Below are 21826 nucleotides of genomic sequence, written 5' to 3'. Positions count from 1 at the left end.
TCTTCCAAAGGNCCCGAGTTCAAATCCCAGCAATCATATGGTGGCTCACAACCATCCATAACAAGATCTGATGCCCTCTTCTGAAGTGTCTGAAGTCAGCTACAGTGTACTTACATATAATAAATAAATTAATTAAATCTTTAAAAAAAAAATAGGGGCTGGTGAGATGGCTCTGCGGGTAAGAGCACCCGACTGCTCTTCCAAAGGTCTGGAGTTCAAATCCCAGCAACCACATGGTGGCTCATAACCATCCGTAACAAGATCTGACACCCTCTTCTGGAGTGTCTGAAGACAGCTACAGTGTACTTACATGTAATAAATAAATAAATCTTAAAAAAAAAAAAATAGACATGCTAATGTGGAAGAGAGAATGCTAGTGAACGAGGCTTCAACCCTAGACAAAGAGCAATAAATGGGTTGGAGAGATGTTCTTCCAGAGGACCTGGGTTCATTTCCCAGCCCCCCCATGGCAGCTCACAGCTGTCTGTAAATCCAGTTCCAGGGGATCTGACACCGTCACACAGACACACAGGCAGGCAACAAAGAAGCCATAAATTTGAGGTGGGGCATGGTGATGCACATGGTTCAATGCTAGACTAGGCTGTATGGCAAGACCCTGTTTCCAGAAAGTAAAAAGAGCCCACCTATAGCCTGTTGTCGGTTGTCATGGTAATTAACTACCAGGGTGGTTTTGCTTCACTTTCTTTTTTTCTTTTTTTTTTAACTTGGTTTTTCGAGACAGGATTTCTCTGTGTAGCCCCGGCTGTCCTGAAACTCACTCTGTAGACCAGGCTGGCCTTGAACTCAGAAATCCGCCTGCTTCTGCCTCTCAAGTGCTGGGATTAAAGGTGTATGCTACCACTGTCTGGCTTGCTTCACTTTCTATAGCTTTGGGGAAAAAAAGAGAATCAAAGACTGGTAAAGTCAAAATTAGTAGTTTTTTTCTTTTTTTTAGCCTTCTACCGGTAAAGGCACTTTGGGGACCTACTTGGTAAACAGAGAACCAACCCCTAAAAGTTGTCTTTTTAACCCCACATTGAATGAATGAATGAATGAATGAATGAAAAGAAAGAGAGAAAGAAAAGAAAAGAGAAGGTGTGGCGTTGTACAACAAGGTGAGAGAGTCTGATTTGAAGCCAGTATGGTTCTGTATTCAGGTCCTTTCTCCACAACAGCAAAGAAAAATCAGTCAGTATTGCTGGCATGTAGCTTGGGGGTAGAAGACATGCTGAGAATGTCTAAGGCTCCACCTCAAACACCCCCACCTCCTGCCCCCTAGAAGCAGATGTTACCTATAGTATATAATGTGTATTTTATCAGATTGTATTTTATAATAGTGACATGTATCTGGTAAGTGTTGTACATTCTTTGTGCAGCTTTTTGTTTAGGTTTATACATTTATGTACTTATTTAAACTCATTTCACCTTCCATCTGGCAGTCTCCCCAGAAGCCCAGCATTCTATCTCCTGTGGAAGATGAGGAAGGTGAAACTTGCACAATATGTTTGGAACAGTGGACCAATGCTGGGGACCACCGGCTCTCAGCGCTACGGTGTGGGCACCTCTTTGGGTTTAGATGCATTTCTAAATGGCTCAAAGGACAAACCCGAAAATGTCCTCAGGTAAGGGCCCTAAAGGAGGACTGTGTCTTAAGTCAGAATTCCTAGAACCATATTGATTGTGTCTCATTGGACCCTTTAGTGCAACAAGAAAGCCAAGCACAGTGACATCGTTGTCCTTTATGCCCGATCCCTGCGAGCTTTGGACACTAGTGAACAGGAGCGCATGAAGAGGTAAGTGAGGACTGGTGACAGCGCAGTGGATGAAGGCACACACTCCCAAACCTTCCTGAGCAGATCAAAGACCCAGACCCTGTATGGTGAGAGGACAAAGCAGAAAGTCTTAAAAGTAGATGAAAAACTGCCTAGCTAGAGCCTTTTTCCTGCTGCTTTTGTTGTTGTTTTGTTTGTTTTGTTTTTTAAGACAGGGCTTCACTGTGAAGCCCTGGCTGTCCTAGAACTCATTATGTAGACCAGACTGGTGCCTTGAACTCAAGAGATCTGCCTCTGCCTCAGCCTCCCGAGTGCTGAGTGTTAGAAATGTGTACCACCACTGCCCAGCTCCTTTAGCTTCTTTTTAAGCATGTTTGATAAGGAAATTATCAGTCTACTTTTGTTATGACTCTGGGGTTTTATTACCTACTCCTGACTTGGGATCTGTGAGAATCAGTGACATTATAGTCTCAGACAGTTACTTATATAATCACCTTCTCCATGATTTGTTGTATATACAACATTAAACATGAATGTGGAGCCAGGTGGTGGGGTGGAGCAGGCCTTTAATCCAGCACTTGGGAGGCAGAGGCAGGCAGATCTCTGAGTTTGAGGACATCCTGGTGTTGTACAGAGTGATTTCTAAGACAGCAAAGCAAACAAAATCCAAAAAAACTAGGAGGTAGGCCTGGTGACTCATGCTTTTAATGCCAGCACTCAGGAGGCAGAGCCCGGCAGATCTCTGTGGGTTTGAGGCCAGTCTGGTCTGTATAGAGTTCTAAGATAGTCATAGCTACATAGACCCTGTTTCCAAAAATAAAACTAAAATGTGAGGCTAGGGTTGGGAAGTATAGCAGCTTGGTGGGAGAACATGTGCTTAGCTTTGCAAGGCCTTGGGTTTTTTTCTTCGTACTGAAGAATAAAAGAGTTGAATGATGATCTGGCTTGACGTGGTTGTTCGTATTGTAATTACACCACTTGGGAGGATAAATTCAGATGAGAGAATTGCTGTGATCTAGCTGTTGAGGGCCAGCCTCTACTGTATAGGCTGATCCTCATTTCTGACTGTGGTTAAGAGTACTAGCTACTCTTGCAGAGGACACAAGTTCATCCCAAAATCCCAAACCAGACAACTCACAACCATCTTTAACTCCAGTTCCAGAGGATGTGATGCTCTTACCTGTCCTGCATGAGACCTGCAAACCCATGGTGCATACAGATACACTCAGGCACACACACATACATACACATTTAAAAATACAAGTTTTTGTAAAGGATCTCCACCTCAGTGCTTAAGAGCATTTACTGCTTTTAGAGAAGACCTGGAATCAGCTCCCAGCACATACATGGTGATGGCTTAGAACCATCTTTAACTCTGGTTCCAGGGGGTCCAATGCCCTGTCTGACTTCAGGTACATGCACAGTGCACATAGATTCATTTAGGCAAAACACTCAGGAAACATCTAAGGAAAATAAGTGAATCTTTACAAAGAAAAAAGAAAAAAAAATCCCACCTCAAATATGAACTAAGCTGAGTGTGTATCTCAGTTGGAGTGCTTGCCTGACATTTAAGGAACCCGAGATTCACCTGGCAGAGGTGGTGCATGCCTTTAATCCCAGCACTTGGGAGGCAGAGGCAGGCGAATTTTTGAGTTTGAGGCCAGCCTGGTCTACAGAGTGAGTTCCAGGACAGCCAGGACTATACAGAGAAACCCTGTCTCGGGGGAAAAAAAAAAAAGGAACCCGAGATTCAAGCCCCACAGCAACATAAACTTGGTAAGGTGGTGTGTTTGTAATTAATTAATTGTATTAGGGAAGAGAAGGCAATAGGATCAAGAATTCAAGGACAGCCTAGGATACATGGGACTGAAGCTCAAAAGAAAAAAAAAAATTGACCATATTTCATGTTTTGTTTGTATTTTGAGATGGTCATACTCAGAGCCCAGGTTGACCTGGATCTGCCAGTGACCCTCTTGCCTTAGTCTCCCCAGGGCTAGAATTACCAGTGCACACCACCATGTCCTGCTTGGCATGTTTCTCTGTGTTTCTGTTTTTGATTGTGTGTCACTCTTCCCCTTAAAATAGCTTTCTTTCAGAAGATTTGTTAAGTGAAATTTGCACATAGAGTGCATGAAAAAAAAAAAAAAAATACGCCGTAGGCTCTGAATAGTTACTAATAGCCAGGAAGTAAGGCAGATGCAGGTATCTCTTAAGCTCAAGGCCAGTTTGGTCTACAGAGCAAGGGGACAGCTGGGGCTATAAAGAGAAAAAACACTGTCTTCTGAGACATGGCTCAGTGAATCCAAGCCCTCGCTGTACAAGTGTAATGACCTGAATTTGATTGTTAGAACCCTAGAACCCCTGATAGAAAACGCACTCGAGTAGTTACCCTATGATTTCCACAGGTATGTGGTATGGCACACAATCACCCACATTCTCACATAATACAATTTTTTTCCCAAATACTGACATGTTCATGGGCAAAGAAGCAGGTGAATCACAAGTTTGAGGCCGAGACTGGAGACCCAGCTCAGTGGCAGTTGGCTAGCGCGCACACAGCCCAGGGATCCACCTAGGACAAGAACAAAAGAAAATAAAAATGTCCAGCAAGTTCCATACCTCCTGTACCACATACACCCTGTCTCTCTAAAGAAAAGGAAGACTAAAGTTTAAAACATCCGCCATTGAGAACGTTGCGGATATGATTATTCACATTTTACTTATAAAGTTTGAATGTAAATATTTACTTAGAGCTGGTGGTGCCATTTGAGAGGCCATGCAACCTTTAAGAAGCCAGGATTAGCTGCCAGAATGATTCCCTGGGCAGGGAGGGCCTCAGGAGTTAACCTACTCAAAAAAGTAGTTAACCTAGCTTGACCCCTCTACTTCCTGATGGCAGAGATGCAAGTGAGCTGTCAGGGAGCCACCTGTTGCCATGCCTTCCCTCTCGGTGTCACCTCATGCTGTCACCATATGCTGTGAGCCAAAACAAATCTTTCCTCAAGGTGTTCCTTGTTGAGGAGATGTGGTCACCGCGATGAGAAAGGTTAGTTTATAGGTGTAGAGTGCAAATACATAGTTACCCTGCTCCCGGAAAGCAGTTCTTTAAAAAAGGATGTTTGCAAAGGGTTAGTTAATGAAAATGATTGATATTGCTAATGATCTAGCTCAAGTAGATTAACTAGTTGAGTAAACTGATACCTATGTAGCATAATAGTAGACATTGCAAAAATGGTTAAATTGCACACATGTCAATAAAAACATTGTGACTACATTTTTGTAAGTCAGGTTTTCTCCCTGTAGTCCTCCTTGGCTGTCCTGGGACCCCACACTGCACCTTTGTACTATTGAATCCTAACTTTCTGCCATTTTTGTTTTAGGCCTTTCTAAAACGGTCAGTCCCATGCAAGCAGGCATTGCTGTGCTTTTCTGAAGTCACAGCGGCTCGGAAGGTGGTTAGGTCACTGACTAGAGCCTCTGTGTTCTCTTGGAGAGCAACTTGGGCAACCTGCAGAGAAGTCTGCTTTTTAAGTATTGTGGGGGCATTTTGTTGTTGTTTGGGATGGTCGCTACATTGTCTAGACTGGTCTTGAACTCAATTTGTAGACGAAAGAAGCCACTCATTGCTACCCGCATGCCTATTGAGTAGCTGTACCATCAGGCTCAGCCTGAGTCGGCTTCCATGATCAAGATGTAGCCTGTGAAGACCTCTGAGATTTGTAGTTATCAAGGTGGCTTTTAACTCTGAGGAGCAATACCATGGGTTATCAACTGATACAGTGTGATGTACTAGACACTGTATTCTTTTTGCACAAGACTTTCATTGCTAGCTCAAGTGTTTTGTCCCGTGGCCTGTCTTTTGTTTCCTTTGCTGTTTGGGGACATGGCCTCACCTAGTCCAGCTGGCCTTGCTCTTAGTTAGTGGACAAGGTTAATTCTGAAATCCATCCCCCCCCCACCTTGTCTCTCTTAAGGATGGGTATTTGGTCAGCATGAGTATGTGTGTACTAGTGTATGCCTGGTGTTCTCAAAGGACAGGAGAGGGCAGCAGATCCTCTGGAACTAGAGTTCAGACAAGTGTGAGCTGCCATGTAGGTCCTGGAAATGAAACCCTGGTCCTATGTAAGAGTGATAAATGCTTTTCATTGCTGAACCATCTCTCCAGCCTTCTTTTTTTTTATTTTTAAAGACTTACTCTTGGGGCTGGTGAGATGGCTCAGTGGGTAAGAGCACCTGACTGCTCTTCCAAAGGTCCAGAGTTCAAATCCCAGCAACCACATGGTGGCTCACAACCATCTGTAACATGATCGGACCCCCTCTTTGGGTGTGTCTGAAGACAGCTACAGTGTACTTACATATAATAAATAAATAAATCTTTAAAAAAAAAAAAGACTCATTTGTTTGTTTTATGTGAGTACATTGGCGTCTTTAGGCACACAAGAGGAGGGCATCCGATCCCATTACAGATGGTTGTGAGCCACCATGTGGTTGCTGGGAATTGAACTCAGGACTTCTGAAGAGCAGTTGGTGCTCCTAACCGCTGAACCATCACTCCAGCCCTTTTAATATAGTGTTTCTTCTGTTGTCTTTTCTTTAAACTAAAGTCTCTGTCGCCCAGGAATGACTCTTAAGTTTCTAAGCTTAAGTGATTCCCCCTCCCTCAGGCTCTCCTTAGTTAGTAGTATTATAAGCGTATGCACCATTTTCTGGCTCACTTGAATTTCTCATAAATAAATGAGGAGAGACTTGTCATTGCGGCTTTCATATCGTTTTCTCTGCTGTTTCAGTCAAGTGGAATATTGTTCTTGCTTTTGTGTTTCCTATTTTGAAATTACCTCTAAGTGTATGCAAATTTATGGTTGTGTAATGTTATTTTTTGTACCTATTCATGCATTTTTCGTTTACTCTAATTGGCCTTTTGTTAGCATTTGCTCATGTAAACTTCCTTGTCTTTTAAAGCTTTAGCCTCTTTAGCACTGTTAACTTGATTGCTATTTAGTTTGCATACTTTGTGATAACCAATATTAGTTGATTTTTCTCTTACTCCAATAGATAATCTTGTTTTTTTTTTATCTTTCAAGTTTAATCTTTTATAATTTGCCTTAGCTCAAAGCAGTGAATTGGTTCTCTCGTTCATTTTCCTATGCTATTTTTAGTCTCCATTCTGTAGTAGAAGTCCTATTTCTGGCGTCCATTGCTTGCTTTTAACCTCAGTGGGCTGGCTGTTTAGCCCCACATGCTACTAAAGAGATTATTTTGTGCTTTATTAAACTGCAATGACGTCCTATAGTAAAGTGTGTATATCACAATGTGAACTACTCTGTCGGCTTGCTGGGAAGTCTTCTGTAGCTTTCCTAATCCTCCTCTGTCCCTGGCTTTTCCCTTCTAGTGACTTACAGAATGAGCAAATGCTCAGGAAGCAGGCCGAGTTAGAATCTGCCCAGTGCCGGCTCCAGCTTCAGGTCCTTATTGATAAATGCACTAAACTCAGTAGCCGTGTCCAGGTGAGTTTGTCCTTCCTAATTCAGAAAACTTCTGGAATCAGAATTAAAAAGAAGGGCAGTTTAAGAAGACCCTAAATATTACTTAGATTTATCTCAATGATAGGACATTTACCCCAAACCCATGCTTATGTAAGTTCTGTGAGGGCTTCAGACACATAGCAACTATTAAAGATTTCTTTACCCTAATATTTAATAAATCTCTGCATTCTTTAGTTCAGTTGCTTGGTACTAAGTTTCAGTTACTCTGAAATTCAGTTGAGAGTCATGGTGTCATTTTCATGAATGGCAAGAAATCTTTTTTTGTTTGTTTGTTTTTGTTTTTGTTTTTTGAGACAGGGTTTCTCTGTGTAGCCCTGGCTGTCCTGGAACTCACTCTGTAGACCAGGCTGGCCAAGAATTCAGAAATCCACCTGCCTCTGCCTCCCGAGTGCTGGGATTAAAGGAGTGCGCCACCCCGCCCAGCTGGCAAGAAATCTTTTATCCAATCAAGAAATCATTCTCGCTGGGTGGTGGGGACGCACACCTTCCATCCTAGCAGTTGGGAGGCAGAGGTAGGCAGATTTCTGTGAGTTTGAGGCCAGCTTGGTCAATGGAGTAAATTCCAGTAAAGCCAGGGCTACACAGAGAAACCCTGTCTTGGGGGGTAGAGGGGAGGACAAAAACAAAAAAAAAAAAAGAAGAAAGAAACCCAAAGAGGAGGGGAAGCGTTCACTTACATCTTTTACGTTGTAGGACTTGGAAAAGTTTGTTGTGCGGCATCAGAACTCAGCTGTGCAGCAGTCCAGTGGCTCGAAAGGACTTTGCGGGAGGTGCCTATCCTCCAGCCAGAGCCCAGGCAAATACAGCTCAGAAAAGACCTTCACCATATCTCAGACAGGAAAATGCCGAATCCTGGCCTATTGTGCTGGTCTGAGCTGCCTGGTGGCCTCCCAGCCCTCCCCTCAGGCCTCCTTTCTTCCAGGTAAAGAACTCCGTCTCTGAGATCATCGTTACCTATTACCTCATTCTCTTCCCTTTCTGAAGGATCTTGGACTCAGTGGTATTAAGTACTGGTAACAAGCTACCAACTCACTTTTGTTTGTCTCTCTGTCTGTTTGCTGTCTGTCTGTTAGTTTAATGCAAATGCTCCAGGTGCTACAAAGATGCCTTTCATAGCTTGGCATGTTGGCACATGCCTTTAATCCCAGCACCTAAGAGACAGGCATGGACAGATCTCTGAGTTCCAGGCCAGACCAGCCTGTTCTATGTAGCAAGTTCCAAGAAAGTTGGGCGACATAAGGAGACCCTGTCTCAAAACAAAAGACCATATCTTTAATAGCTGGGTCTGCTGTCACATCTGTAGTGGCAGCATTCTGGAGGCTGAGGCAGAAGTTAGGCCACTGTGGTCTACACAGTGAGATCCTGTTCCTGTTTCGAGCAAATAGAAAATGTCTCTTTCAGCTACAAGTAGTTCTTTAATCACTACATAGCCCTCTGTCATTCTTTAAAAAAAAAAAAAAAATCTCCCACCAGGTGTGTGGCACACGCCTTTAATCCCAGCACTTGGGAGGCAGAGGCAGGTGGATTTCTGAGTTCAAGACCAGCCTGGTTTACAAAGTGAGTTCTAGGTCAGCCCGGGCTATACAGAGAAACCCTGTCTCAAAAAAAAAAAGAAAAAAACAAAAAACAAAAAATAAAAAAAAGCTTCTATAAATATTGCTTTTATTGCCACCCTTTTTCTGGCCCCCTGAGGGCCCATGGTGTCCATCATTCATGTAGGCAAAGCATAACTATAAATGAATCTTAAGTAAAACTTAACATCTGAGTTTTTCCAGTCCCTGTCTCTCTGTTCTTTATTGCTGTTGTCCTTGAGTCTTGAATTGCCTCTTTTTGTAGATAGTATGTTTGATATTTGTCCAAACAACTCTTTGAGACTAGGTTTTACTATATAGACCACTCTGGCTTTGAACTTTTAATAATGCTTGAATTGTAGTTATATCCTACCATGCCCACCTGTCTCAATAGCTTTACTAAATTACAAGTGTCATAAAATTAAATCATATAAAAGTGTAATGTCTTTTGTCTATCCTTTCCCCTTCTACTCACTCACAGGCAGCCACTGATCTGCCTTTCATCAGTGCACCTTCTAGAACTTTTATGTAAACTAACAGTTTATTGCTGAGTGTTAAAGTATAACCCTGAGGTGCTTCTTGTCATGGTGACACAGGCCTTTGATCCCAGCACTTGAGGCAAAGGCAGGCAGATCTCTGAGTTCGAGGTCAGCCTGGTCTACAGAGCAAGTTCCAGGACAGCCAGGGCCACACAGAAAAACACTGTTTCAAAAAAAAAAAAAAAGTATAACTTTAGGAAATATTCATTGTCATTATATGACTAGCTGTTTCCTAGGGACTTGGATTCCAAGAAAGGTAAGCAAATCTCTTTTGAAAGGTGCTAATTACTTTAAAAGACCATTCTATTTGCCGTGATTTATTTTTATGTCTTGTTTTAATTTTCTTCTTTGGTAGGATTTGGTGTTAAGATGTTGAGTACTGCCAACATGAAGAGCAGTCAGTATATTCCTATGCACAGCAAGGAGATTCGTGGATTATCTTTCAGCAGTCAGTCCAAAGGCTTGCTCCTGTCTGCCTCCCTTGACTGCACTATTAAACTGACAAGGTAAGGGGGTCATGGGAAAGATGGGGCCTGGGCCACCCTGCATCAAATTAGTCTTAGTGTTAGGATGCACTTAGTTCTCTTATTGAACTGAGGCATTGTCTTCTTTTATAAGTATGTAAGCAGCCAGACACATACCTCTAAACTCAGCCTCAAGAGGCAGGCAGAGCTGTTACAAGTTTTAGGCTGACCTATAGTGAGTTCTAGGACAACCAGAGCTATATAGCTAGACCATCTCAAAATAAATAAATGAATAAAATCAAAGTCTTCAACCCCCGTGTAGTGACTGACACCTGTAATCCTAGCACTCAGGTTCCTGACGGGCATGAGGGTTACCATGTGTTTGAGGTTAGCCTGGACTACTTAATGAATTCCAGGACAACTTGAACTACAGAGTTAGACCCTGTCTAAAAACAAAAACAGAAAAGTAGACATAAAATTGGGGGGTTGTGGTAGCAGGTACCTGTAATTCCAGCCCCTGAAAGGTAGAGACACAAGGATTGGGACTAAGGTCAACCCAAGATGCATGAGACTGGAGAAAAAAGGAAAAAAAAAAATTTTTTTAAAGGCGACTTAGCAGGTCACTAAGTAAATGTGAGGTAACCTGAATTGTGTTTGTTGGTTTTTACAGTACTTCAGATTGAGCCTGGGTCTGAAATAATCAGCATTCTATCATAGCTCTGTCCATGTCATTTTTATTTTTTACTCTGAGGCTCTTAGTAATTTACCTAGACTGGCCCTGACCTTGTAATTGTTCTTCCTTTTGAATAGCTGGTATTTTAGGCCTGCAACAAAGGCTGGGCTACCCTAACTCTTTAAAATTCCATTTAGAAGAAGTGTGTGTGTGCGCGTGGTTTGTTTGTTTGTTTGTTTGTTTTTCCCCTCACGTCTACTGTGTACCACCTGCAGGTAGTACTTGTAGAGTCAAGAAGAGAGCATCAGGTCCTCCGGAACTGAACTGGAGACCCAGATAGTTGATAGTCTCCATGTGAGTGCTAGGGATTGAGCAGGCACGGAGAGATGGCTCAGCGGGTAAGAGCACTGACTGCTCTTCCGAAGGTCCTGAGTTCAAGTCCCAGCACCCACATGGTGGCTCACAACCATATGTGATGAGATCTGACTACTTCTGGAGTGTCTGAAGACAGCTACAGTGTACTTACATATCATAAATAAATCTTTAAAAACAAAAACAGGCGCTGTTGATCACTAACACATCTCTTCATTTTAAAAGTTTATTATTAAACTATTTGAATGAGAGCAGTGTTGTATAGATGTTGGGATGGCAGTGTGGGGAGATCATTGTTTCCTCATAGAATTGCAATGACATCTTATTCCAGGTCTGTCCCCAGGAGGATAATTAGTAATATAAACCAGACCTAAGTGTAATCTGTTCTTCTAGAACTACCTTCCTACTCCTTTTCACTCTTTTTTTTTTTTTTTCTTTTCTTCTTTTTTCCAAGACAAGGTTTCTCTGTGTAGCCCTGGCTGTCCTGGAACTCACTCTGTAGACTAGGCTGGCCTTGAACTCAGAAATCCACCTGCCTCTGCCTCCCGAGTGCTAGGATTACAGGTGTGGGCCACCACTACCAGGCTCCTTTTCACTCTTTTTTTTTTTTTTAAGATTTATTTATTATTATATATAAGTACACTGTAGCTGACTTCAGACACACTAGAAGAGGGCTTTAGATCTCATTATGGGTGGCTGTAAGCCACCATGTGGTTGCTGGGATTTGAAATCAGGACCTTCGGAAGAGCAGTCAGTGCTCTTACCTGCTGAGCCATCTCACCAGCCCTCCTTTTCACTCTTAAGAATTCTTTAAGTTGGGCAGTAGGGATACTCGCCTTTATGGCAGAGGCAGGTGGATCTCTGTGAGTCCGAGGACAACCTGGTCTGCAGAGTGAGTTCATGGACAGCCAAGGCTACACAGAGAGACTCTGTGTCAAAGAACAAATAATCTTCAATCTCTAAGGGTGGAGATGTATGACTCAGTTGTAGACCACGCGGCTGATAAGCACGGTATTCTGAGTTCAGTCCTTGGCGCCATGAAGACGTTAATTTACCCAATTTTCAGCATAACTGAAACTGTATTCTGTATGCTACAGATGCTGAGTGGAGAGGGCGATTTAATCAAAACAAGCAAAAAATAAAACAAAAACAAAGTCAAGTGAGGTAGTTAGGAGACAGTGGCAAGAGGAACCCCAGAGCATACTCTGCTAAAAATCAAAGCACTTACTGCTCCACATTGTTGTCTTTGGAACTTCACATTCACATTGTGCACATATACTTAATAGACATAGACATACACACTATTTTTTATGAGGGTGGGAATGGGCACTCAAGAGATAACTCAGTGGTAGAGAGAGCTTGCTCTTCAGAGGATAGGGGATAGGAGAAGTGGCTTGGTAGTTATAAACACTGGCTGCCCTTTGTGAGGACCTGTGTTCAGTACCCAGCAGACACATGCATGGCAGCTTTCCACTGTCTTAACTCCAGTTCTAGGAGGTCTGAAACCCTCTGTCCTCAGGAAAGGTACTCATAGTACACAGGGTTGCATGTGGGCAAAACACCCTATACTTATTAAAAATAATAATTTTAGAATTTAAAAAATAGTTATCAGGCAGCAGACAGGGTGGCTTATGCCTTTGACCTAAGCACTTGGGAAGCAAGAGCAGGAAGATCCCTGTTCAAGGCTAGTCGGGTCTACTTACCGAGTTCTAGGCCAGCCAGGGCTAAGCAGTGAGACCCTGTATCAAAACAACAGTAGGGGTAAGGAGAATCTAGAGATGTTGCTCAGTGATGAAATGCTTGCCTACCATTAGCCCTAGGTTCACTGCCTAGCATCTCAAAAGGTCTGGGGTGGGGTGGGGGGGGGCTGCATTGTTTTGTTTTGTTTTTTTTCGAGACAGGGTTTCTCTGTGTAGCCCTGGCTGTCCTGGAGCTCACTCTGTAGACCAGGCTGGCCTCGAACTCAGAAATCCGCCTGCCTCTGCCTCCCGAGTGCTGGGATTAAAGGCCTGCGTGCGCCACCATGCCTGGTGGAGGGCTGCATTGTTAATGGATACATCTGGGTGATTGGATTAGAGTTTTGGTTTTCCTTACAGTTTTTACTGTCTTGCATTGTTTGCTGAGACAATTAACTACAGTTAACTACAGAGAAAGAAAATACAGTTTTGTGAAATGTTTTATTATTGAATATCACCGTTATGTACATGATTTTCTTAATAGATAGTGGTAATGATCTCTTCTAACTCCACAGCCTAGAAACAAATACGGTGGTGCAGACTTACAACACTGGGCGTCCTGTCTGGAGCTGCTGCTGGTGTCTGGATGAAAACAATTATGTCTATGCTGGACTGGCCAGTGGTTCAATTCTGATCTATGACTTACGGAACACAAACACCTATATTCAGGAATTAGTTCCTCAGAAAGCCAGGTAGGAAGAACTCTATCTTTATGCAGGTCACAGCGTTCTTAATAGATTGCTGCTGTATTAGTTCTCATGCTTAGAGCATATCCACAGTTGACCAGCAATCTAAGGTCTGGTACTTTGTCACTTCACTTCAGAGTCAGTAGAATTTTGAGGTGCACACCTTTATTCCCAGCAGTGGGGAGGCAGGCCGATCTCTGTGAGTTCCAGGACAGTCAGGGCTATACAGAGAAACCCTGTCTCAATAAAAAAAAAAAGACAAGAAAAAGAAAAAGAGAGAATGGTTTTGCTTGGATAACTGCGCATAATCAAATTCATAGGAATGTGGTCTGTAGGATGGTGTTTGTGAAAGGTGTCTTAGCATATAGTGTTGATCATATACTGGTAGAAGTTAACCAAAGCCAGGCATTGTGGTGCACACTTTTAATCTCACACAACACTCAGAAGGTAGAGACAAGCTAATATTGGAGGATAGCAGGTTCCAGGATAGCCAGGACAGGGCTAGGGCTACCCTGTCTTGAAGGGGAGAAAAGGAGAGGTTGGTTTGGTTTTTGGGGGGTTTTTTTGGTTTTGTTTTGTTTTGTTTTGTTTTGTTTTGTTTTGTTTGGCCTGCCAATGGTGGAAGCACACACCTTTAATCCTAGGGAGGTAGATCTCTGCGAATTTAAGGCCAGTCTGGTATGCAGAGCCAGTTCCAGGACAGCCAAGGTTCCATAGAGAAATTATATTTCAAAAAACAACAGAACAAGAAAAATCGTTCTTTTTTTGTTGTTGTTAAAGTATGGTTTGCTTTTAGGCTCTGTTTTTGTTACAGGGTTTTCTTTTTAAATTTTATATACTTTGGTATTTTTTCCTGGAGCTAGATGGACTTACAGACAGTTGTAAGTGTGCTGTGTGGGTATTGGGAATTGAATCCCCCGTCATGGGGAGGAGAACAGCCACTGCTCTTAACCACTGACCACCTCTCCAGCCTGCTACAGGGTTTTTCTTTGGGAGCATCTGATGTATCCTATTGGATAAGTTATTTCCGTGAAATGAGCCAATTCAAGCCAGATTAGCATATATATAAAGACATATTTGTTGGGAAACCACTTTTGGGCGAGCTCACTGTTGACAAAGGAATGAAGCCAGTGAAGTCCCCATGGGGAAAGACAGAGGGAAGTGTGAAGAGAGAGAAAGCATGCACACAAAGAAGGGAGAAGAGATGTGGGGAGATGTGTTATATGGGAGAAAACCCATGGGGGAGGGGAGGGCAAGCCCCTGGGCTGCAAGCTCAGAGTTGAGGGTAGGGACTGAGATGCTGGGAGAACCAGGTAGGGATTGAAGGATGCTGGGAAAACCTGGAGGCCAGGTCCACTTTGATGTGTTAAATGTGCAACTCAGCCACTTGTCCTGGGTTTGAATCCCAGCTGTGTTGAAAGAAGGTGCAGAATATTATATGTATTTCCTTTTTAGAGGGTGCAGGAGGATCCTTATCCTTCTGTTTGTTTGACTTGTGTTGAGTTGGGAATGGGGCCCAGGTCCTCTGGTCATGAGGTCTGGAGCAGTCAGAGTGTTGGATTTGGAATGTATGTCATGATTTCCTTTTTTGCCTTCAGATGCCCTCTGGTATCCCTGTCATATTTACCCAGAGCTGCAGTGGCTGCATTTCCTTATGGTGGGGTGCTGGCTGGAACCTTGGAGAATGCCTCCTTCTGGGAGCTAAAAACAGACTTTTGTCATAAGCCTCATGTGCTGTCCTTGGAGCCAGGGGGCTTTGTAGACTTTCAGACAGAGAGCAGCACCCGACACTGTCTTGTGACTTACAGACCTGGTGAGTTCTGAAAGTTCTTATGGGCCTGCTATTTTGGTGGTTGGGAGTGGGAGGGGTAGAGGGATGGGGAGGAGGTACAGGTAAGAAGAGACCAGGTGGCTTTGCTCAGCCTCTCTAAGGCAGACAGGCTATGCTGCACTTCTTGGTACTACAGTGAAGATGGTGGCTCCTGTTTCCTTCACAGAGCGTGCTTCCCTACCCTGTATATTTGAAAGCTTCCTGCCATGTGTTTCTGGAAGTGAATTAACCACTCCAGGATCCGATGTATCTAACAACAGTGATAGGATGAGGTGGCCTACCCTTGAGGCCATCTCATCACCTCAGTCCACTGTCATATGCCCCCACTTCACCTAAGAAAAGGCCCCAGTTGGAAACAGCCTGATACCTGATCAGGGTTTTAGTTGCTCCGTATTTGAGTCCAATAAAGTTAAGACGGACAGCATGGTTTTGTGGAACTATCTAGGCAGCTCAACTCTACTGCCTCCAAATCTGTGGACAGAACTCTGAGCAGCTATTTACAGGCTTGTTTTGTTCATACTTAAAGAGGAGAATCTGTCCCTGGTGGTCAGTTTTGTGAGGGTTTGCCCCTTTACCTTGGCCTTGAGGTCTTTGAGAATGGCATGAACTGTAGCCCGGCCCTTACGGGATCCAGGTATTTAGTGATGGTTGGCTTTGGTGTACTGTTGACAAGAAATATCTTTGTCCTGTCAAGCACCTTGTACCTTAAGTTCTGACCTGTAAATAGGTGCCTCTCTTCCAGGACATTTGTTTATCCTGGCAGGCACCCTTGTGACTCTTGCCTGGCCTGAGTCCAGTTTTTTCCTACCTAGACAGGTACTGTCTGAGAGAGCCCCAACCGGATCAGAAAATAGGTTCAGGTGAGTCACAGGCAGCATAACTCACAGATAACCAAAGCAAGTTTACTACTTAAAGCTCCAGGGAAAAGAATCCATTCAACTTCAACTTCAGACTTCTCTCGTCTGCCCCTCACTTCATCTAAGAAAAGGGATTAGAAACAGCCTGATAGCGTGTCACCATGCCTGGCTAGTGGAGCAGCATCTGTGTCCACTGATTTACGTCAGCACTAAAAATGGGTTCTAAGGAATCCACTCTAGTAATCAGATATATGACAGTCAGGTAGATTGTTTAAGTTTGTTGGTCAGATTGATCATCAGAATGCCCATTTGTAAACAGGTTACCATTGCGGGTTTGTTTTGTCTGGGAAACTGAATTGCTGCTTCTGGCCTTTTGGCTCTTACCAAATCATGCTGTGACTTACGTAGAAAGCTTGGGGTCCCATTTTGTTTTCCTGTCTTTATCTGTCTCTCAAATGTATCTCAGATATAACTCTACTTTTCTGATAACTAGCTAATGGAGTCCTCAGTGGAAGAAGGAAAAATACCATTAGGACACTTGAACAATAAATTCCCCAGGTCTCAAAGGGTGCAGTGATTTTATACAACCAGTGCATTCTTGGAGTTGTTACTCTAGTAGGAAAAGCCTGCTGCTCCTTCATCCTAGCCCAGGCTTCAGGATTCCATGCGTGCTGCATTGCTGTATTTGTTGTGAGGAGTTTGGGTTTTAATGTATTTAGCTTTTCTACTCAAGTAGGTTGAAAATATCTGAGGTTCAGATACTTAATTTCTTTTGCTTCACCTCCATGAGCTAACACTGATTCTCTGCCTCATAGATAAAAGCCATAACACCGTACGAACTGTGCTATTGGAGATGTCTTATAAACTGGATGATGCTGGAGAGCCGGTCTGTTCCTGCCTTCCTGTGCAAACATTCCTTGGGGGACCCACTTGCAAGCTGTTGACCAAAAGTGCCATCTTCCAAAGCCCAGAGAGTAATGGCGATGTCCTAGTCTGTACTGGGGATGAAGCATCACAGTCCACGCTGGTGAGCCTGCTGCAGTTTATAATTTAAAATAGTGTGGAGTTTGAGGGCCAAGTCCAGTTGTAAGGCACTTGCCTCTATGAAGCATAATGGCATATATGAGGGAGTTGGTCACAGACTCCACCACACCGGACTAAAGTAATAAGACAGAAAGCGAGTCCAGAAGACCCCCTCACCCCATATTCTCTTGTAGTTTGCAAATGCACACATATATAAAGGCAGGGGCACACATATATAAATATATACATGTGTATGCACAAAGACTACCCCGATATGTAGTGATTGCACCATAGATGTTAAACAATATGAAAAAATAATGCAAGTAAAGGGAAGAAAGCAGGATTACTAAAATATCTCAAAGTTTACTTATGGAAGCTGGGAAAATGACTCATTTGGTAAAATGTAAAATATTTGCCAAGTTAGCATGAAGGCCTGAGTTCAGATCCCTAGTATGCATGTAAAAAACCAATCAAGGCAGCACATTACCTGTAGTCCCAGCACTTGGGAGGTGAGGCAGAGTCAGACAGAGTGGCTTACATAGTGAGTTTCAGTTCACCCAGGGCTCCATTCTGGATCCTGTCTCAAAAAAAAAGATGGTTTATTATACCATTTTTGCTGTTTCTTCTTTTTAACTATTTGTTTACTTTACATCCCAATTGCAACTTCTCCCTCCTTCTTCCAGTCCCTCCCTCTTGCCCCCTCCCCTATCCATGCCCTTTTTTTACTTTTAGCCGGGCAATGGTGGCACACGCCTTTAATCCCGGCACTTGGGAGGCAGAGGCAGGCGGATTTCTGTGTTCGAGGCCAGCCTGGTCTATACTACAGAGAAACCCTGTCTCGAAAAACCAAAGGGAAAAAGAAAGAAAGAAAGAAAGAGAGAGAGAGAGAGAGAGAGAGAGAGAGAGAGAGAGAGAGAGAGAGAGAGAGAGAGAGAAGGAAAATACTTTTGAAACAGGGTCTCATTGTACACTATCTAGATCTTGCTAGCCTCAAACTCATAATGGTAACCTGCCTTCTGAATGCTGGGGTTAAAGGCATGCCTGACATACCTAAGGTTTCTAAAACTTTATCTTGTAATGTCGGGGATGGTGAGTCTGTACTACACCGCACGAGTAGAAGTCAAGGAACAAGTGCGTAGACTTTGCTCTCCTCCCACCTTTACCTGGGGTTCGGATGTCTAGCTCAGTAGGCTCACACAGCAAATGCCTTCTCACTGTGCCACCACCTCACCTGCCCTGTTCTTGATACTTTACAATGTTTTTTGGGGTTTTTTTTAAGATAGGGTTTCTCTGTGTAGCCCTGGCTGTCCTGGAACTCACTCTGCAGACCAGGCTGGCCTCGAACTCAGAAATTCGCCTGCCTCTGCCTCCCAAATTCTGGGATTAAAGGCATGCGCCACCGCTGCCCGGCCTACAATGGTTCTTGTAATAAAACTTTTAGAAAATAAAACACTTGTTGGGATGTGTGTTCCATGGCTGGAGAGATGGCTCAGCAGTTAGGAAGGTGTGTACTCCTCCTTCAGAGAATCCAAGTTTGGTTCCCAACACCTGAATTGGGTGGCTCATAGCCAGCTGCTATTTCAGCTCCAGAAGATCCCATTCTTCCATGGGTATCCCACATAGTCGCACATAATTAAAATAAATTTATGTTCCATGAGGACAGAGATGGTGGCCTTGTCTTACCGACTTTTCTGTCTCTAGAAGGGACATTATTTAGAAGACAAGACTTCTGGCACTTAAATGAAAGAAATGAGGTCTTGGCTTGCTTTTCAAGCCAGCCTGGTGTGTGCTGTTTTTGTAGAGTGTTGTGGTTAGAGACAGTTATTCCCCACCTGGCCTGACTACCCATTGACCTCTATTTCTGCATGTTTTTGTTTTTTGTTTTTTTGTTTTTTTTTTGTTTTGTTTTGTTTGTTTTGTTCTGTTTTGTTTTTCAGTTGTGGAATGCTGGCAGTGGCTTGTTGCTGCAGAACCTGAAGACTGATGAGCCTGTCCTGGACATCTGCCCATTTGAAACGAATCAGAACAGCTATCTGGCCACCTTAACGGAGAAGACTGTCCATATGTACAAGTGGGAGTGAGCGTGGCCTTGAGTCTTGCAGACACGCTGCTGCTAGTTAACGTTGCATTGATTTAGCACCTAGTAATCCTGAGCAAAGAAACCTGTTTACATGCTGGAATTGGAGCGTCTGGATCATGGTTCATTGGATTAGTGTGGTCGTGTATCACTGAGACACCAGGATTGTGTGTGCGGTTGGCACCAAATGAGTTCCCTTGGGAATCTTACCTGGAAATTTCTTGACTTAAATTCTATAGGATCTTACAGTCCCTCTCAACTGCTGTATAGGATATGAGTATGCACCAAGCCTTTTGGGGTTGTGATAACCAACCAACCTAAATTGTGTTGTCAGGTAGGCTAATTGGCTTAAAAGTGGTACACGAAAGGTCTGCCTTGCTTCTTAGATGCAAAAGATACACGAGAGAGTCTTCCACTAAGCATAAAGGGCACCATTAATATCTTGTGTAGAATTTGACCTATTTCCAAGTCTGAATGCTCATAACCTTTCAGTGACTTGATTTCGCCTATACCCCTGCACCACTGTCTGCCCCCAGTGTCTGGTACTTCTGTGTGGTACGCTTTGTGGCAACAAGTTACATCCCAGGTATCCATGCCTACTAGAATGTTGGTAAGTCCGATGATGGAAGTGGCTGACTAGCTAGCCATATGAAAGGCATAGCTTTAAGCTCTGTGCAGTGAGTTCATTGCAGTGTGAGCGGGGAGGAAAGGGGAGAGGTGTTTGGGCAGTTGTTAAAGACTTGGATTTTTCTAGTTAGCTTGAGATACTCGGGGGCTTTTACTCCCCTTCACCCCCCAAAGTCAGTGCTGAAGTATAGATAATTCCCAAGTAAAGACACCCCCCCCCCCGTTCTACTTTTTTCTGAAAATGAAGTGGTTATTCTCAGGAAGGTAATAGTGGCTACAGACCTGTGGATGACAAAAAGGAAGACACGCAGAAATTTCCATTCTGGTGGTCCCGACTTTAGAGGTATGCTCAGGTTATATTCGTCTACTTTGCCTTAGGTTACTCCACTAAGCCACTGCCCCTAAGACACCTTGTCTCAAGGTATAGGCGACATGTCTGATTCTCTCAGATGTTCTTTGATGAAGCACTATCTTTTTTAATAAAAGTTCTTTCATGGGCTGGAGAGATGACTCAGCGGTTGAGAGCGCCAGCTGCTCTTCCAGAGGTCTTCCAGAGTTTGGATCCCAGTGACCCCATGGTGGCTCACAACCATCCATGGCAAGATCTGACGCCCTCTTCTGGAGTGTATGGGGACAGCTGCAGTGTACTTACACATAATAAATAAATCTTTTTTTTTTTTAAAAAAAAAAAGTTCTTTCATGCCTATCAAACTCAGCTCTTTTGGGGACCTTTACTGCCAGCAAGGGATTATTAAGGGAAAATTGTTAATTTTCCCAGGATTCCAAGTTGTGACTGTATCTGCTTAATGAAATCTTCTATTTGAAGATGTGTAACTTGTTTTGTTTTTAAAACTTAAAAATGTCAGCTTCCAACCAGTTGAGGTGGTACATGCCTTTGGTCCATGCATGTTGAAGGCAGAAACAGGTGGATCCCTGTGAGTTCAAGGCCACCCTCACTACAAAGTGGGTTCTGAACAGCCAAAAGCTTTAACACTGAGAATCCCTGTCTTAAGGGGGTGGGGGTGGGAGGAGGCAAAAGAAATACGTTAGCTTCCACAGCTTAGAGAAAAGTCCGCCTTCTCTCCCTTTCTTCCCCCAGATGCTTTTGCTAGATTGATGATTAAGAGTAGCTGCTTGGGCCTGGAGCTTCAGTTTCATAATAGGATTTAAATTAAATAAAATTCAACTAACTTCAGCAGATGGCCACGAAGAAAGCTATGGGAGTCAGGTTGGTCTGGGGCGGGGTTAGGGTAGGACTTGCCTGAAGAACATTTAAGGCTGACTGAGGGGACTTTGCTGTCTCAGAAGCTAAGCTAAATAGCAAGCCTTGCCAGTTTTTGCATTTCCACAATAAATTTGGATTGGGGTAGGGGAGTGCCCGGACCTCAACCTGGTTAAGGTTTTTGCTCTACCACTGAGCTGTATTAGAAACCCAAATCTGTGTTTTGGAAGCAGATTCACATTATGGACCGATGGACCAAAGACAACCTTACCCGTACTTGCAAGAAACTTCATCTCTAAACCTGGACTCTAGTCTTAACACCAGCAAGACCTGTTTTGTTTTAAGTCTTGTCATGGGGCATTGGGATTTCTGAATATCTGCTGTGCTGTGTGTGTTTCAACGTTTGTTTTAATGTTAACAAAATAAAGAATCTGTAAAGTGCCTTCCCAGTGTCTTCTGCCTGTTCACTAGAGGCAGGAGGAATATCCCTGCCTCTTGGGAAAGGCAGCGGCAGAGTCCTACCCTAGGAGATGCTCCGTGTCATCTAGTGCTGGATATGAGTTACACAGGACGGTCCCTAGAGCTAAGTAAACACTTATTTAACTAGCCATCTTTGAGTCTCAAGTACTTTAACTTCTTATGTAGGAAAGTCTGGCCTTGCTTCTTGCTTACCTATACCTTCCAAGTGCAGAGATTACAGGTGTGTTCCACTGTGCCCAGTGTAAATATTTTATCTAAACTGCTGAGGCTCCAGCTGCCATTTCTTTTTGGATAGATTCCTCAGACTTCCCTGCTTGGTGGCTTGCTGTTATTGCTTTTTTTTTTTTTTTTTT

General features: G+C 43.5%; 1 protein-coding gene across 1 annotated transcript in view; it reads left to right on the top strand.

Moving 5' to 3' along the window:
* Rfwd3 (ring finger and WD repeat domain 3) overlaps positions 1 to 20309 on the top strand; it is a 30854-nt gene extending 10545 nt beyond the window's left edge. Inside the window, exons 5-13 of the mRNA XM_021220351.2 lie at positions 1440 to 1622; positions 1702 to 1793; positions 7162 to 7276; positions 8009 to 8237; positions 9781 to 9931; positions 13186 to 13362; positions 14955 to 15169; positions 16860 to 17071; positions 19005 to 20309. Coding sequence (XP_021076010.1) covers positions 1440 to 1622; positions 1702 to 1793; positions 7162 to 7276; positions 8009 to 8237; positions 9781 to 9931; positions 13186 to 13362; positions 14955 to 15169; positions 16860 to 17071; positions 19005 to 19148 — 1518 coding nt within the window. The 3' untranslated portion in view covers positions 19149 to 20309. The remainder of the gene's footprint in view (positions 1 to 1439; positions 1623 to 1701; positions 1794 to 7161; positions 7277 to 8008; positions 8238 to 9780; positions 9932 to 13185; positions 13363 to 14954; positions 15170 to 16859; positions 17072 to 19004) is intronic.
* The last annotated feature ends 1517 nt before the right edge of the window (positions 20310 to 21826 follow it).

This window comes from Mus pahari, chromosome 20, assembly GCF_900095145.1.
Source record: "Mus pahari chromosome 20, PAHARI_EIJ_v1.1, whole genome shotgun sequence".
Taxonomy (NCBI): domain Eukaryota; kingdom Metazoa; phylum Chordata; class Mammalia; order Rodentia; family Muridae; genus Mus; species Mus pahari.
The sequence above is the reverse complement of the archived record's forward strand: the minus strand, read 5'-3'. Positions and strand labels throughout refer to the sequence as shown.